This window comes from Pecten maximus, chromosome 3 (genome assembly GCF_902652985.1).
Source record: "Pecten maximus chromosome 3, xPecMax1.1, whole genome shotgun sequence".
Lineage (NCBI taxonomy): Eukaryota > Metazoa > Mollusca > Bivalvia > Pectinida > Pectinidae > Pecten > Pecten maximus.
In genome coordinates this window covers 51067743-51086868 of record NC_047017.1, presented here as the reverse complement: position 1 = coordinate 51086868, position 19126 = coordinate 51067743, and the positions used below count along the sequence as shown (strand labels likewise).

Genomic DNA, 19126 nt, shown 5'->3' with positions numbered 1-19126 from the left:
TTTTACTTGGTATTTAGTGAGTTTGGTAAGCATATTTCTACTTGGTATTTAGTGAGTTTGGTAAGTATAATTTTACTTGGTATTTAGTGAGTTTGGTAAGTATATTGTTACTTGGTATTTAGTGAGTGTAGTAAGTATATTTCTACTTGGTATTTAGTGAGTTTGGTAAGCATATTTCTACTTGGTATTTAGTGAGTTTGGTAAGTATAATTTTACTTGGTATTTAGTGAGTTTGGTAAGTATATTGTTACTTGGTATTTAGTGAGTTTGGTAAGTATATTTGTACTTGGCATTTAGTGAGTTTGGTAAGTATATTTTTACTTGGTATTTAGTGAGTGTAGTAAGTATATTTCTACTTGGTATTTAGTGAGTGTAGTAAGTATATTTCTACTTGGTATTTAGTGAGTGTAGTAAGTATATTTCTACTTGGTATTTAGTGAGTGTAGTAAGTATATTGTTACTTGGTATTTAGTGAGTTTGGTTAGTATATTTGTACTTTGTATTTAGCTATTTCATACCGAATTTACTATATACATATTATTAATCAAAATTACTTTAATGAGCAGCAAAACTTATAATAAGCGCCTGTCCATGTTTTGCTGTTTAGATAGATTGATAAAATGCAACACGTACAGTAAATAACTGTAAGAAAAGCTTGCATTAATATATATCCCAAATATAAATCGTATTATAAAACGCACCATTGGACTCCTCTCCTCTCATCTTCTCCTTCGATACCAATCGAAACACATATATTGTATTAAATTACGATTTCATCTGTACAAACAAATCAGTTATACAGTTAAGCGTATCCTAAAAGGCACATGTTAATAACAATTTAACAATAAAATCCACCTGTCTATAAGGTCACCTTGCTCTGGTCCCTTTAGTATCATTTGTAGACGATAGGCCGATTGAATAATCATCGAAATAAAAAATGAAATGTAAACAAACCTGCTACTCTAATATAGAGATAAAATGCATGATAGTATATGAAGGAAACATATATACGGCTGCTCCTGAAAGTGCAAATGAAATACACACAGTTGTTTCAGAATCAGTTCGTCAAACAAATAAGGACAAAAGACACGACTATCTAACATTGTTTTATTACTCATTGAAACATTTCATTTTTAAAACTATAAATAAAGTTATAATATGGCAATTGGCAATGACACACACAATCACCATACAGAAGTTGGTCTTCCTACGTCCGTTTAAAAAAGAAAAAATATATTCATTCTAGTTTGGAATGAATTCTCGTTAAAAGAAACCAATGAAAATATATGTAATCAATGGAATGCATTTTGTGAAGTATTTTAAGAAATGGATGTACTCAACGACAGTAAATCAATATATCAAAAACAACACCGAAATAATGAAACCATAATTCTAACATAAAACTGATAAAACAATATATACATTTGCATGGAAAATATCACTTTCAACTCACCACTGTTAGTTATAACGCAAATAACATTCGTAATATGTGGTTCATCAGCACTTTTCGAGCATACAAAGGTCAAAGTTACAGACCTTTTTCATTTGCTCGGTGAACATTTGTCATATTTTTCACTCATGTCGCATATAAATGTTTGCTTATTTGTGAAAATCGAAACACTCACCTCATCTTGTAAAATATAAGTAATCTTCAACTACAAACCAAATTATCGATATATATATATCAGATTTCTTAATGTGGCAAAAAATGAAATCATCTCCAGGAAACATTTGGAATTTTTCATTAATTTGTTTTAAATGACAGGGGAGGTAACCATGTTAAGCTTACCTATGTTTTTGAGTCAGTCCATGAAATGAGCTACTTTTAAACCCAGCCTGTAGAATTCGTGGATTGAATTTCGCTCACATGTAATCTACGATGCTATTGATGTCACTTACTCCTAAAAATCAACCTTTCTCTAACCCCCCACGATATACTTATAAAACATTTATGACGCCATGTAGATGTTGGGAGTATATAGAGGCCTGTCATTACTTTGTCATTACTGCATTGAAATGTCTATGTCCAAATAGGCTCGCATACGAACTTTAGGATATCACAATAGAGCCTAGCGGACGATTTGTTGCACGAAGGATATATGATCGTGTGGATCATCAAATCTTATCAGATACCCCGTTACATGTTTCATGATTTATAGTGACGTCAAACGAATAATATCATCCAATCAGATACCCCGTTACATGTTTCATGATTTATAGTGACGTCAAACGAATAATATCATCCAATCAGATACCCCGTTATAAATTTTCATGATTGATATAGATGTCAATAGAATAATATCATCCAATCTGATACCTCGTTGTTTGTTTCATGTTGATGTCAAAGGAATACTGCCATGCAATAAGATAACCCGTTCCATATTCAATGTTTTAAGGTGACGTCAAGGAATCATGTAATCCTATCAGATACTGCGTTATGTTTAACGCCATCCAATCGGATCGTCTGTTATATGGAGTGATACCTAATAACTATCTTAACGTTAGTGTTTGAACTATCCTCTTTTTAATATCCCGGATGTAAAAGTAAGTAGAGTTTGAGTTTGCCCATGGTAATTCATGGTGACGATAAAAACCGCTATCATAACCACATACAATAACTACAAAATCCATTCAGATTTCTCATTCATAAATGTACACATATATTCATACAATATACAATCATAACATTCATATTGTGTAGAAATATCTACACATCTTATGTAAATTCCTTTACATACATATATTTATATTTATTTATTAGCAATTTTTGTTTTCTTGTGCACTAGTTACCTGATTTTAAGTAGTTAAAAGATAAAGGGATTAACAAAAACAAATCCAAACAGATATATGTGTATCTATACCATCAAAGGGACATTATATCAAATAATGTGCCATGCGCTTACATGTTCACCGCTGATTTTTTTTATTGTTAATACAATATCAGGAAAAAACTTCAAAATAGAAGATTGATATTTGGAAAACAAAATCATTAATTCGCATCAACAAAACATTGCCATATATTTTACAGTAGTCTTGGTAAAGATCAAATACCATTTTGATAGATGTTTATAAAAACTTAAAATCATTAACTGTAATTGCTGTTGCAATTGATATTAAGTATAACTATGGTAACCAGTAAGTCTTCAATGATTGTCAGTTTAATGACGCCTCCCAATTAACGTGGATTTCAATAGAAACTTATACCCAAACGTGACCACAGTCCAATAATGTAGAGAATATTTCTATCATTCCTGTTTATATCACATATAACTGGTCATATTATGACAGTACTAGCTTTCCGAAAAGGTAAGATGGACACAAAAAGGATTATTTCTGACTGGACCAAACAACAACGCCACCATGAGTGGAATAGCAGAAGAATAAACGGTGACATTACAAACAGCAGTTAGCCAATCACTGCCTACAAACCATGCTAGCGAGCTAATCATATTACACAGGCTGTTTATATCCTTGTGAAAACCCTATAATATGGCTGGTACAGCGACCAATACATCCAGGACTGGTAGCAATAAAACTCGAAACGTTTCATATTTAAAAACAGATTTCAATGCAATAAAATCTCATTTAATACAATCATCTAATCACACAGTCAATCCCGTTGTCTTGAAGAGTTTGTTTAATCATACAAAATAAACATTAAACAAAATTCCTCCCTGAGAGATTCGTGAGAAATGGATGGGCGGAAGTTTGATAACGTTAGACAACAATAAGAGAACACCTTACATATACACTTCATTAACAATGGAATAACGAGCATGCTTTAGCTGATTTTCTGTCTTAATATAACATAAATAAAGTCCCATGGCATCATGAGAATCGTATGTAGAATCCGTTTTATTTATGTTTACTTCAGTTCAATCATCTGTTTGTGTTAGTTTTAATTTCTATTTTTGTTCCATATCGTAGTGCTGTGACGTTAATGTGTGGTATTTTGAAAGCCATATTCAACTTTTAATTGTAAAATGTAAATCTGGACAAAAGGTTAACAAAAATATCTGTTTTGAAATGCATTAAAATACCATTTCATGTCACTTCTCCAGGGATTATACAAATAAGTAATGCTTCAATAGTAGGAGGTTAAATTATAAACGACATATGTTGATCGTCATAATTATTCAAGCATATACGGTCAAAGAGACAGTCATGGTTCCTTCCCACGGTGGATATTTGTCATATTTTTCACTCGTGTTACAGATGTACTCATTTGTGAAAAAATCAAAATATTCACCTCACCTTCTGATGTACATTTGAACGAATACCAATAAACAAAAGCATAAAGATTTCTTTATGTAGAAGTGAAAAAAATCGAATCAGAGATTTTTATTTTTCAAAATTCACAATTGGAAATTCTAATTTCAATTATTTAAGATACGTTTTTATAAACAAAAATCCGGCCTTGATGAAGACAATCAAAATTTATAGTGAGGGTATTGGTTAATACGGTGACAAACATTGTCCAAAATTATTGTCTAGAATTTCTTTACGATTTTGCTTCGTACATCAATGCGGATATCTGTTAATTTCTTGTTGGACTTGACTCAATAAAACGACCACGATATGGCTTGCCAAAGAAGAATACCATATTTTACCCATTTGTATGTATAAATATCACATCGTTAAGGCAGTATTGGTTCTTCATACTATGATATTTAGATCTATGTAAAAAATGCACAAAGTTTTGACAAATAAAAAAGGTATGATAATATACTCTTTTATGTAATATAAAAGAGTGATTTCAAACATGACACATGACAAAATAACTTTGAATTAGGGAATGTACGTAACTGAATCTTGGTTTGATGAATGTCGTGATATAATGAATTCATTAGGTAGAAAGTTTGAGTTGAGACATAGTAAAAAAGAACTGCTTCCCATTCCATTACAATTGTCAGAAGGCTAAATCAATTCATAAAAATATGAAATCGTCAAAAATAACATTCCCCTTACAAATGATTTAGCACTCGTAAAACAATACACATTCAAATATCCAGGAGAGCTAAGGTAAAACACGTCATGTGCAGCAGGTATCTTACACATGTAAACATTGATTATGGCATTATGACAAAGTTGAATATAACGACGACGATCACTTACTGGAATAATTTGTTTTCAGTTGACATTCAAATTAATAATGAATGTCGTAACAACTTCAAAGTTTGTCATTTTTCTTTCTTTTTTTTCTTCTTTTTTTTCCCTTTTTAATATTACAATATTGAGAATACTGATATATCCTTGAAAATATCATTTCTAATAAAAAATAAAAAATATATAAAATAAACAACATGTAAAAGTATGTATACTTATTCAACTAACAGATCGGTCATCTTACAGCAAGTGTCGGTTTTAGCCAACGTGACAATAATGACGTCATGATAACCAGGTCATGGCCTTCATAGCAGTTTTGATGTCTCCTGGATTCGTTAGTTTATTTATAGTTTAAGGATTCATTGAATAACACAGTTTATCCTGGAGGTGACACATGGATCACAATGTTTCACTGCATCTTCTTAGAATCTAGAAAAATCTCTGAAATTTAAACGAAAGTAACATTCAACAGAGTTTTATTTCTACATATACAACAGATCTGTGTTTGATTTTTTTATTCTATTATTATTTACCGTCACTATACCACACGTGGAATAAACTCTTAATGCGGTTTGATTGGTTAATACGGTGACCTTTGACAGGAACTAGTTTTTTAATCACGTGGTCCAATGCATTTTTATTGGCTATCACTTGAAGGCCGCTAGATGGTCGCAGAAATGATGACACACAAAAAACAGTTCGCAGTTGTTTCATTCTTTCTTACAGATTTCTATCAATATATTGCTTTGAAAAATAATAAACTTGCTAATTATTTGTAATGATAAACAGTAAACATGTATTTCTGAACTTGTCATTTTTACATATTAATTAGCGGCATTTCACTTTAGGGCTAAGACTTACACCCCACCTGATATTGTGAGAACACACGTTGACACAAAACAGGTCATCCTCAGAATAGTTTTTCTATTGTAGTAGAAATAGGTCACACAAGCGCCTTGTCGTTCTATGGTATTTCCTTCACTCGCGTTAGCTACTTTAAAGAAAATACTAACGATCTTGTTTTTTGAAAATTCGGAAAAATAGCTAGCACATGCTTTTTGTGCGTTTAGAAAGATTTCTAACGCTCGTGTTTTTTTTAGTTTGGAAAAATAACTAACTCGATTGAAAGAAATATCACATACAATATATTCCTTGTGTAACTCAAATCTATTTAATAAGGTAGCGTAATATTTATATTTGTGAAACTCTATTCTTAGAACATAAAACAAGAGGCCTATGGGCCTTAACGGTCACCTACGTTCTGATATACATTGTATTTCTGTCAGTTTGGCCCTTTCATGTACCTCCATTAGCTTCTAGGGGTCAATCAGGCCAACAAGTACATACCATCAAATTGTCATCCCATACTGATTACTCAAACCAAGCTTGTATTATTTCCAGTGCAAATAGGACAAATCATGTCAGAAATGTGATATCCTATATAGTTTACCTATATAGATTTATTATAGATGATAATGATAATACCCATGTCAGTTTAGAGAGGCAACTCTCTAATATGTTCCACTACATCCCTGACGATGAATATTGTACACGGTCCAACCCTGACGACACTGTTAACCAGTTTGGCAATCGGTTAATTGATTTATGTAAATCTACTGGAATACGCATATTTAACGGTAGAGATGAAGACGGTTATTCTAATGATTATACATATTGTGGTCATAATGGTATGAGTGTTATTGACTATTTGATTTTAAACCCATGCCTTATAAACTTAGTTAAAAAATTCATAGTGTGTAATTTCAATGTTTTGTCTGACCACGCCCCCTTGCACCTGGAATTGTCTACACGATTCTCATTGGACGAGCGCGACACCGCGTATGCGGAATCAACCGAACACAAAAAAAATCCCGAATTATCGCTGGAATGAGGAACATAGTGGTCAGTTCTTAGATAACCTTATTAGTAATCTTGATAATATTAACGCGTCCGTTGTAATTTCGGGTGAGGTCACTCAACATTCAATCGATTCCTGTGTAAGTCGCTTTACCGACGAATTGACCCGGACGATGCGCCCGTTTACTCTGACTACTCGTACGTGCGATACACACACCAAAGGTGCAACAGGGCATGACCAGACGAACCGAACTAGAGGTTCACACGTGTGCGAGGACAAACCCTGGTTTGACACAGAGTTAAAAAAAAATGTTTTACAATTATAAAAACGCATTGAATATTTTCAATAGATGTAAATCCATAAATAATCATAAAATATTAATTGATAAGAAAAGGTTATATAAATTAGCCGAACTTACAAAGAAAAGGATGTATATTAGATTTGAAGGGGATATGCTTGAATACCTAAGGAAGTACAACCCAAAACAGTTCTATAAAAAGTTTTCATCTTCCAAGTCATCAGGTCCAGAAATGAATATCAGTACATTGTTTGAACATTTCAAAGGTTTAGCCACCAATGATGGTGATGAAACTGGTACCTTTTGTAATCACGATTCTGAAGAAAATACTGTCCCATTATATGAGGAATTAGACAGTCCAATTAGTATTGATGAAATTAAGAAGGCTATTAATAATTTAAATCATGGCAAGTCACATGGAATAGATGGAATTTTGAACGAATGTTTTTTAGTTGGAAAAGAAATAATTATGCCTGTTTTATGTACACTTTTTAATTCAATTTTGAACTCTGGTTACTTCCCAACCGAGTGGTCTGTGGCAATAATAACTCCTGTTCATAAAAAAGGTGTAAAAACTTATCCCAACAATTTTAGAGGTATCAGCTTGCTAAGTTGTTTGGGCAAATTATTTACGTCCATTCTGAATTTAAGATTGATACGTTGGTCCGAAACTTATGAGACAATTACAGATGCACAATTTGGATTTCGTAGTGGATTAAGCACTGTAGATGCGATTTTTGCCTTACACTCTATTATTACTAAATCCTTAAGTGAAAATAAACGTTTGTATTGTTGCTTTGTCGACTTTCGCAAGGCGTTTGACTATGTGAACAGAATTAATTTATGGTATAAACTCTCGAACTTAGGTGTCAGGGGCAAGCTTCTTCAAATAATTAAATCAATTTATAACAATGTTAAATCTTGTGTCAAATTTAAAGGTTGTTTATCTGATTTTTTCTCAAACGATATTGGTTTAATGCAAGGCGAAACTTTGTCGCCGATATTATTTTCCATGTACGTAAATGATTTTGAATCTTTTTTTTATATCGAAATGTAACCAAAGTTACGATTTTGGCGAATTAAGCTTATTTCTGATGCTGTATGCTGACGATTTAGTCTTGTTCTCTGAAACTGTCGAAGGCTTACAGGAATTATTAAATAATCTCGCAACTTATTGTGACAAATGGAAACTAACAGTCAATATTGAGAAAACAAAAGTTATGGTTTTCCGTAAAGGCGGGAAAATCCGTAACTGTGAAATATGGTCTTACCGCGAGAAAAAACTTGATTGTGTTGACGATTTCTCCTATCTTGGCGTAAACTTTAGATACAATAATAAATTCACGAATGTAAAAAAAAAAATGTCTGACCAAGGACGTAAAGCTATGTTTGCTTTGTTTTCTAAATGTGTAAACATGAATCTAAATTGTAAAACCATGCTGAGTATGTTTGACACCTATGTAAGTAGCATTTTATTCTATTCATGTGAAGTTTGGGGGTCGACCAAAGGGTTAGATATTGAACAGGTCCATTTACATTTTGTAAGAGATTACTTAAAGTTAAAAAATCTACAAATAATGCAATGGTATACTGGGAACTTGGCCGTTTCCCTTTAGAATACACAAGGAGATATAGGATAATAAAATACTGGTTCAAACTACTTGACACGAAAAATTGTATTTTAAATACTGCGTACAACTTTTTGTTAACTAAGAACACTGGGTCATGTTTCAATTGGGTACAATGTGTAAAGGATCTGCTTTGCTCCTTAGGTTTTGGTGATGTATGGCTCTGCCAATCATCACATAATTCTAAAGCTACTTTATCTTGTATACGTCAAAGAATTTTTGATCAAGCTAGGCAATATTTAAGAGATCTCTTAGAAAAGTCTTCTAAATGCTTTTTATATCAGTATATTGTCGACAATTTTTCCATTCAATTTTACTTAACAAAATATATACCTATGAATTACAGAATATGTTTATCGAAAATTCGTATGTCTGCGCATTCTTTAGCAATCGAAACCGGCCGCTACAAGAATATTGATCGACATAAGAGATATTGTATAATTTGTAAGTCAACGACTGAAGTAGAGGATGAATACCATTTTATATTGAAATGTAACATGTACAATAACTTAAGACGTCGTCTCATTAAAAAATATTACTGGCAGAAACCTTCAATGTTTAAATTGATACAGCTATTGAATGTAAATAATATCAAACAGCTAACTCGTTTAGGCAAATTTATTTTCGAAGCTAATAAGATTCGAGCCGCATGTCTTTAACTTGTTCACTTTCCCCTACATTCGCTCCATATATTTTAACTTGATACACATAAGTATTTCACCATACAATCAGATCTGCCTGATCTCAACGGGGGATGTGCGAGTTTCTGGTAGGGGTATCCCCAACCACTCTCGCATCTCCCTCACCGTTGAGATCATTCATTTAGATCAAATACATAGCTTTTAATATACTGTTATTATATCAATATTATATGTAACCAATAGTACATGATTTGACTAAGTATAGACTTTTATATTTAATATAACTTATGTCAGTGAATTGTATATGCAAATCTTATTTTCGAAGCCAATAAGATCCTGGCTATATGTACAAACTCTGAACTCGTTCTCCACTTTGTAATTTCTATTGCTGTTCACGTATATTATGACTTTGTATATTAAAATATGTGCTAATGGGCAATATGGCCCACAGTCAATAAAGAAATTATAGTAAAGTTTACCCCATCCCCATGGGCAAACGTGACACCCACCCGAGAGTCATGAAATTTACAATTTTGGTAAATCACATGAAGACCCTTCCATCTATGAAGAATAATTAATTCTACCTTATTTGGATCTTGAGAAGATTTTTGTGATTTCAGTCAATTTGACCCGCTTTTGCCCCACACATTAGCCCCGGGGGTCAGTGAGGGCAACATGTGCATACAATCAATGTGTCATCCCATACTGATAAATCTAACTCAGTCATCCCATACTGATAAATCTAACTCAGTCATCCCATACTGATAAATCTAACTCAGTCATCCCATACTGATAAATCTAACTCAGTCATCCCATACTGATAAATCTAACTCAGTCATCCCATACTGATAAATCTAACTCAGTTTGAATTGATTCCAAAAGAAATTTAACAAATGTTAGTCAAAAATTTGATTTGCCTATATTAACTAGAATAAAGTTTAACCTTCCCTGGGTCAAACACCAGGGAAATGAAATTATTAAGTACCATAAGACCCTTCCATCTATGAAGAGTATTTTGATTCTACATGTGAAGAAGGTCTTGTGAAGAAGATTTTTGAAATTTCAATCAATTTGACACATTTTGGCCCCCGCACCCCAGTCCCCAGGAAGGTGGGGGCCATAAAATTCACAAGTTTGGTTTACCTTTGGTCATGAAGGTTTCTGCAAATTTTCATTTGAAATTAATTAAGGGGTTTCTGAGAAGAAGTCAAAAACATAAATTGTTCACGGATGCACGACGCTAGACGAGGGACAAAAGGCGATTACAATACATCATCTGAGAATTTGTCTCAGATGTCCTAAACCCTGGTACTGCATAACAAATGTATACACATGTACCGGTATTTACGATAATTGTGTTAAAATAACAAAGAGTTCGAAACGGAAGCACATTCTGTTATTTTAAAATGAAAAAGACCGAAAATATAATGAGACCAAATTAAGACTTTAAAATAACACAAACTTTTATTCAAATCCAGGAATTTAGCTGATATCTGTCGAACAATAGCAATACATTAATTATTATAAACTTACCTTTCGTATAGCGTTTTCGTCTACCTCGACATAGATCCTAGTGAATAGCGGCAATTTTTTGAAATCTAGTAACGTATATTCTAAACTATTCAACCCTTCAGACTTGTAGTAGCCCTTCAAGAGACTCGTATATGGTCAATCTGAAATGATAATCATCCATTACTATAGAGTTTGAACTTCGTATTGAGGTGTAATGACTATAGAGGGGAATTGTCCGATCATAATCATACTGCCTTGATTGTCTAAAGATTTACTAGAGAATTGACATGAGAAACAAAATTATTTCTTCCACTTACTGTCTCCTATCAGTAACAAAATTAGGTAATAAAACGTTTGTAATAACCAAGCCATATAAGCTTTTGGAAACTGTCTCGTAAAACTCAAAGCAATTTAAATTACCAATAATTTAATTCTGTGACAAATCTAAATCTCCTTGAAATACCAAACCAATAGGAATTCAAATGTACTGTACGAACATGTAGTCTATAGCTTACCTAGCCTTGAAAATAGGATCTGCTACGTGTTTGAGTGTCGTTATAGTTGCTATAGGATTTGGGGGTCTTTCTATAAGTAACCCTTCGCCGACTATCCTGAAACATACATTCATACAACATGTTTATCTCGTGAACTTTATATAGCATAATAGTAACACAGATGACGAAGGGAGACAACTTAATGACTCGTGCCCTGACCGGGCCTCGAAGTCACGACCATGTCACCCAATCGCCTAGCCAGAAATACCCGCATCTTATACCGCTGCACTACATCCACATTCTTCAAAAAAGAACGTTTCAATGGCGCAGTGATTGAAGGCCCGATACCCTGACATGATGATAGTGACAGGTCGTCTATTAGATGATACCTGGATATACCTGTATATGCATGCATGAATGGGGGTTTACGGATAAAAACGATGATCAATTAAATGTTGTAAAGAGAACTTACCTTCTGTATAGATCGTCTTCTTATGGGTTTACAGATAATAACGATGATCAATTAAATGTTGTAAAGATAACCTACCTTCTGTATAGATCGTCATCTTCAGGGTTTACAGATAATAACGATGATCAATTAAATGTTGTAAAGAGAACTTACCTTCTGTATAGATCGTCATCTTCAGGGTTTACGGATAATAACGATGATCAATTAAATGTTGTAAAGAGAACTTACCTTCTGTATAGATCGTCATCTTCAGGGTTTACGGATAATAACGATGATCAATTAAATGTTGTAAAGAGAACCTACCTTCTGTATAGATCGTCATCTTCAGGGTTTACGGATAATAACGATGATCAATTAAATGTTGTAAAGAGAACTTACCTTCTGTATAGATCGTCATCTTCAGCGCCCCAAAGGAAAAATAAATTCGAGTAGCCATTGATATGTTGGAATTGCTCTGGAGTAAACCCAATGATTCCTCCTACTAGTCTATAGTATGGCAATCTACAGTGAAAATGTGTTAGATATAGCTCATCGGTCATTAGGCGAGAGCAGACATAAAGGAATATACATATTATTAGGTTTAATGCAGTACTTATAAATATGGAACATTAATTTTGTCATTAGGTTCCACACAGAACAGACACAAATTTACATTACATCTCGGTTTACCATAGAAATAATGGACGCTTTACATTAAAACTCGGTTTACCATAGAAATAATGGACACTTTACATTAAAACTCGGTTTACTATAGAAATAATGGACACTTTACATTACATCTCGGTTTACCATAGAAATAATGGACACTTTACATTACAACTCGGTTTACCATAGAAATAATGGACACTTTACATTACAACTCGGTTTACCATAGAAATAATGGACACTTTACATTACAACTCGGTTTACTATAGAAATAATGGACACTTTACATTACAACTCGGTTTACCATAGAAATAATGGACACTTTACATTACAACTCGGTTTACCATAGAAATAATGGACACTTTACATTACAACTCGGTTTACCATAGAAATAATGGACACTTTACATTACAACTCGGTTTACTATAGAAATAATGGACACTTTACATTACAACTCGGTTTACCATAGAAATAATGGACACTTTACATTACAACTCGGTTTACCATAGAAATAATGGACACTTTACATTACATCTCGGTTTACCATAGAAATAATGGACACTTTACATTACAACTCGGTTTACCATAGAAATAATGGACATTTTACATTATACCTAGGTTTACCATAGAAATAATGGACAACTTGCATTACACCTAGGTTTACTATAGAAATAATAACGTTATCAAATTGACAATTCCTGTTGATTCTCCAAATTTGGAAATACTAGATACAATATGATTAAATAATCTGTTCGTGCCTCCATTGACTTCGTACTTCGCCTGAACAATGGAGCCTTGAACAGATGATTTTAATTAGATTGTACTGGTTAAACCCTTGACAGTATCAACACGTATTTACAGTAACTTATAAGACATTTTATATGACATGTGTATAGTGTTGAACAACTTTTTTTAAAAGCTAATGAATTATTACATTTAAAAAGCTAATGAATTATTACATTTAAAAAGCTAATGAATTACTATATTTAAAAAGCTAATGAATTACTACATTTAAAAAGCTAATGAATTACTTGTAGCCATCTCGGTCGACACCAGACACCATATGTCGCACCATATTAGGATTACAGTAGAAGATGTTCCGGTCATCCTCTATGATGGTATCGACGTCATTGAAGATAAAACAGTCAAACGGACCAGATTTCATTGCTTCTACGAAACCAACATTTCTTATCAGTCCTCTGTTAAAGCTGGAGCCTTCACTCTGAATTAAAAAAAAAATGTTTGATTGGGAAAGATACGTCTCGGATACAAATTAAAGCTCGTGTGATCCTGAGGGTAGGGGATTCAGGCTCAAATGTTACTGACGAGGCTCAATAAAATAGGAAATAAGACAATTACATCTGCTTCACTACAAGTTGCTCCGAGTCATAAAAATATCTTTATGTGCCATAATCAACACGCGTCGTCAGAGAAGGTATACGTCAACAACAAAATACACTATTTCAGATACTAGTAGACAGCCATTTACATTTCGCCGGAGAGCGTGTTGGAAGGGAGATAATTCAATCAGACTTAATGATTATAAGAAACACTACCTGTTCAATGACGAATATAGTGAAGTCGATTTGTTGTCTGAGAAGTTTGGGCAGTACATTGTTAAGGTACTGTAGTAGATGTTTCTTTCTGTCCCGGTATGGTATTATAATAGCTGTCCTACCCACACCTGTACATATAGAAGGGCGAAAGTGACCACCCAGTAGACTTCTATTACTGTAAAGTCTCTCCAAATACTCTAAAGTGACCTCGGTTTCCTCCACTGGTTGTCGTTCCACTTAAATTAGAAAAGAAAATTTAGTTATTATGCGGTAACCTCCATTTAATACCGAAAAACGAAAAATAAATAAATAGATAAATAAAAAACAAAAACAAAAAACACGAAACAAAAAACACACACACACAAACATAACCAAAAACGCTTGCTTGTGCACCTTACTTATCGGAGTATATTTACATTTTGGTGACAAAGCCACGATATAAACTAAGTAAAAAGATTTTCAGTCTATGTGAGCATAATTGACACCCAAAACGTGACGTCAATCATGCCGCGCATGAATATATTCACCCAACGGAACTACTTGTAAATAACGTAAACAATCATGTATGGAAAAAAAAACTAGGACTACGTCGTTTTTTATGTTAATTAAAAAGTATCAAAAAGAAATTTTATGCAAAATTGTTACACAAATAATAAAAGAATTGAACAGACAGTGGGTTTTTTTTCGTATTATTTCAATGCACTTTTTTGTTTGCCAATCAGCACGTGACAAATGAATTTTGAAAAAATAAGCTGTTCTATTTGTTGAAACCCATTGGCGAAGTCGCTGACTATTGGCATTTTTAAGCTAACTAAATTTCAATTTTCAAAAATACCAAAGAAAAATATGTCGAGAATGTTAATATAAGAATTAAACTGTCCTTTTTGGTGTCTATGGTCGATATAGATGTAGATGTCAGAGCTTTGCAAACAAATGTGTCATATTATATGACGTTTGTTTGCAAAGCTCTGACATCTATATCGACCATAGACACACAAAAAAGACAGTTTAATCCTTAAATATAACATGTTCAATATGCCTATCGTTTCCCTGTTACAGATATAATCATACACCTGGCAGTGAAGTGAATCATTCATATGTTTTAAAACACTTCGGCCAAGTATATCCCTGAGGTGATAAAATCGGATTCAGTTTTGTTATATAACACTAACATATACAAGTTTTCTGGGCATTCCGGATATTGTTTACATATATTACTCCTATACGTAATTTGTAATCTTACGTACATCAATGTATTTCCTTATTCATCACGTGAACGCATCGCTATCTTACTTGTGAAAATGCGTTTTCACCTTACTTTTAAAACATGTTACTTAAATACAGTAACACTGCCCTGAGAAACTCCACTGCTTATTCATGCATCCATTTTGAAACTACGACATTTACTGATACTCTTTGTTTTCATTCTGATAAAAAGCATTGTATCCATTTAATAATTTCTTGTGATAGTCCATACGAGTGTAATTTGACAATTAAACGTTTGTGTGGCACAGTTTTGAACGTCTTCATATAATCTAAATATACAGTTGGATTTGATCATCCATGGTCGAGAATTTTTGTCCAGTTATCAATTACCTTGATTATTATGTGTTATGTGGTACACATACATTGTAGATTCTGTATGATAATGTGTTATGTGGTACACATACATTGTAGATTCTGTATGATAATGTGTTATGTGGTACACATACATTGTAGATTCTGTTTCATAATGTGTTATGTGGTACACATACATTGTAGATTCTGTATGATAATGTGTTATGTGGTACACACACATTGTAGTCCGTATGATAATGTGTTATGTGGTACACATACATTGTAGTCTGTATGATAATGTGTTATGTGGTACACATAATTTGAAGATTCTGTATGAAAATGTGTTATGTGGTACACATACATTGTAGATTCCGTGTGATAATGTGTTATGTGGTACACACACATTGTAGTCCGTATGATAATGTGTTATGTGGTACACATACATTGTAGTCCGTATGATAATGTGTTATGTGGTACACATACATTGTAGATTCTGTATGATAATGTGTTATGTGGTACACATACATTGTAGATTCAGTATGATAATGTGTTATGTGGTACACACACATTGTAGATTCCGTGTGATAATGTGTTATGTGGTACACATACATTGTAGATTCCGTGTGATAATGTGTTATGTGGTACACATACATTGTAGATTATGTATGATAATGTGTTATGTGGTACACACACATTGTAGTTCGTATGATAATGTGTTATGTGGTACACACACATTGTAGTCCGTATGATAATGTGCTATGTGGTACACACACATTGTAGATTCTGTATGATAATGTGTTATGTGGTACACATACATTGTAGTCTGCATGATAATGTGTTATGTGGTACACATACATTGTAGATTCTGTATGATAATGTGTTATGTGGTACACATACATTGTAGATTCCGTGTGATAATGTGTTATGTGGTACACATACATTGTAGATTCTGTATGATAATGTGTTATGTGGTACACATACATTGTAGATTCCGTGTGATAATGTGTTATGTGGTACACATACATTGTAGATTATGTATGATAATATGTTATGTGGTACACATACATTGTAGATTATGTATGATAATATGTTATGTGGAACACAAACATTGTAGTTCGTATGATAATGTGTTATGTGGTACACATACATTGTAGTCCGTATGATAATGTGCTATGTGGTACACACACATTGTAGATTCTGTATGATAATGTGTTATGTGGTACACATACATTGTAGTCCGTATGATAATGTGTTATGTGGTACACATACATTGTAGTCTGTATGATAATGTGTTATGTGGTACACATACATTGTAGTCCGTATGATAATGTGTTATGTGGTACACATACATTGTAGTCCGTATGATAATGTGTTATGTGGTATACATAATTTGAAGATTCTGTATGATAATGTGTTATTTGGTACACATACATTGTAGTCCGTATGATATTGTGTTATGTGGTACACATACATTGTAGTCCGTATGATAATGTGTTATGTGGTACACATAATTTGTAGATTCTGTATGATAATGTGTTATGTGGTACACATACATTGTAGATTCTGTATGATAATGTGTTATGTGGTACACATACATTGTAGATTCTGTATGATAATGTGTTATGTGGTACACATACATTGTAGTCCGTATGATAATGTGTTATGTGGTACACATACATTGTAGTCCGTATGATAATGTGTTATGTGGTACACATACATTGTAGTCCGTATGATAATGTGTTATGTGGTACACATACATTGTAGTCCGTATGATAATGTGTTATGTGGTACACATACATTGTAGATTCTGTATGATAATGTGTTATGTGGTACACATACATTGTAGATTCTGTATGATAATGTGTTATGTGGTACACATACATTGTAGTCTGTATGATAATGTGTTATGTGGTACACACACATTGTAGTCCGTATGATAATGTGTTATGTGGTACACATACATTGTAGATTATGTATGATAATGTGTTATGTGGTACACATACATTGTAGTCCGTATGATATTGTGTTATGTGGTACACATACATTGTAGATTCTGTATGATAATGTGTTATGTGGTACACACACATTGTAGATTCAGTATGATAATGTGTTATGTGGTACACACACATTGTAGATTCTGTATGATAATGTGTTATGTGGTACACATACATTGTAGATTCTGTATGATAATGTGTTATGTGGTACACACACATTGTAGATTCCGTGTGATAATGTGTTATGTGGTACACATACATTGTAGATTCCGTGTGATAATGTGTTATGTGGTACACATACATTGTAGATTATGTATGATAATGTGTTATGTGGTACACACACATTGTAGTTCGTATGATAATGTGTTATGTGGTACACACACATTGTAGTCCGTATGATAATGTGCTATGTGGTACACACACATTGTAGATTCTGTATGATAATGTGTTATGTGGTACACATACATTGTAGTCTGCATGATAATGTGTTATGTGGTACACATACATTGTAGATTCCGTGTGATAATGTGTTATGTGGTACACATACATTGTAGATTATGTATGATAATATGTTATGTGGAACACAAACATTGTAGTTCGTATGATAATGTGTTATGTGGTACACATACATTGTAGTCCGTATGATAATGTGTTATGTGGTACACACACATTGTAGATTCTGTATGATAATGTGTTATGTGGTACACATACATTGTAGTCCGTATGATAATGTGTTATGTGGTACACATACATTGTAGTCTGTATGATAATGTGTTATGTGGTACACATACATTGTAGTCCGTATGATAATGTGTTATGTGGTACACATACATTGTAGTCCGTATGATAATGTGTTATGTGGTATACATAATTTGAAGATTCTGTATGATAATGTGTTATTTGGTACACATACATTGTAGTCTGTATGATATTGTGTTATGTGGTACACATACATTGTAGTCCGTATGATAATGTGTTATGTGGTACACATAATTTGTAGATTCTGTATGATAATGTGTTATGTGGTACACATACATTGTAGATTCTGTATGATAATGTGTTATGTGGTACACATACATTGTAGATTCTGTATGATAATGTGTTATGTGGTACACATACATTGTAGTCCGTATGATAATGTGTTATGTGGTACACATACATTGTAGTCCGTATGATAATGTGTTATGTGGTACACATACATTGTAGTCCGTATGATAATGTGTTATGTGGTACACATACATTGTAGATTCTGTATGATAATGTGTTATGTGGTACACATACATTGTAGATTCTGTATGATAATGTGTTATGTGGTACACATACATTGTAGTCTGTATGATAATGTGTTATGTGGTACACACATTGTAG

The 19126-nt window shown here is 33.0% G+C and overlaps 1 protein-coding gene across 1 annotated transcript in view; it reads right to left on the bottom strand.

Moving 5' to 3' along the window:
- Nucleotides 1-1093: 1093 nt before the first annotated feature.
- Nucleotides 1094-19126, bottom strand: part of LOC117324492 (beta-N-acetyl-D-glucosaminide beta-1,4-N-acetylglucosaminyl-transferase-like) — a 44261-nt gene continuing 26228 nt past the window's right edge. The window contains exons 3-8 of the mRNA XM_033880373.1: nt 14208-14443; nt 13683-13873; nt 12385-12507; nt 11559-11654; nt 11065-11204; nt 1094-5547 (exon numbers count right to left, since the gene is read on the bottom strand). Coding sequence (XP_033736264.1) covers nt 11162-11204; nt 11559-11654; nt 12385-12507; nt 13683-13873; nt 14208-14443 — 689 coding nt within the window. The 3' untranslated portion in view covers nt 1094-5547; nt 11065-11161. The remainder of the gene's footprint in view (nt 5548-11064; nt 11205-11558; nt 11655-12384; nt 12508-13682; nt 13874-14207; nt 14444-19126) is intronic.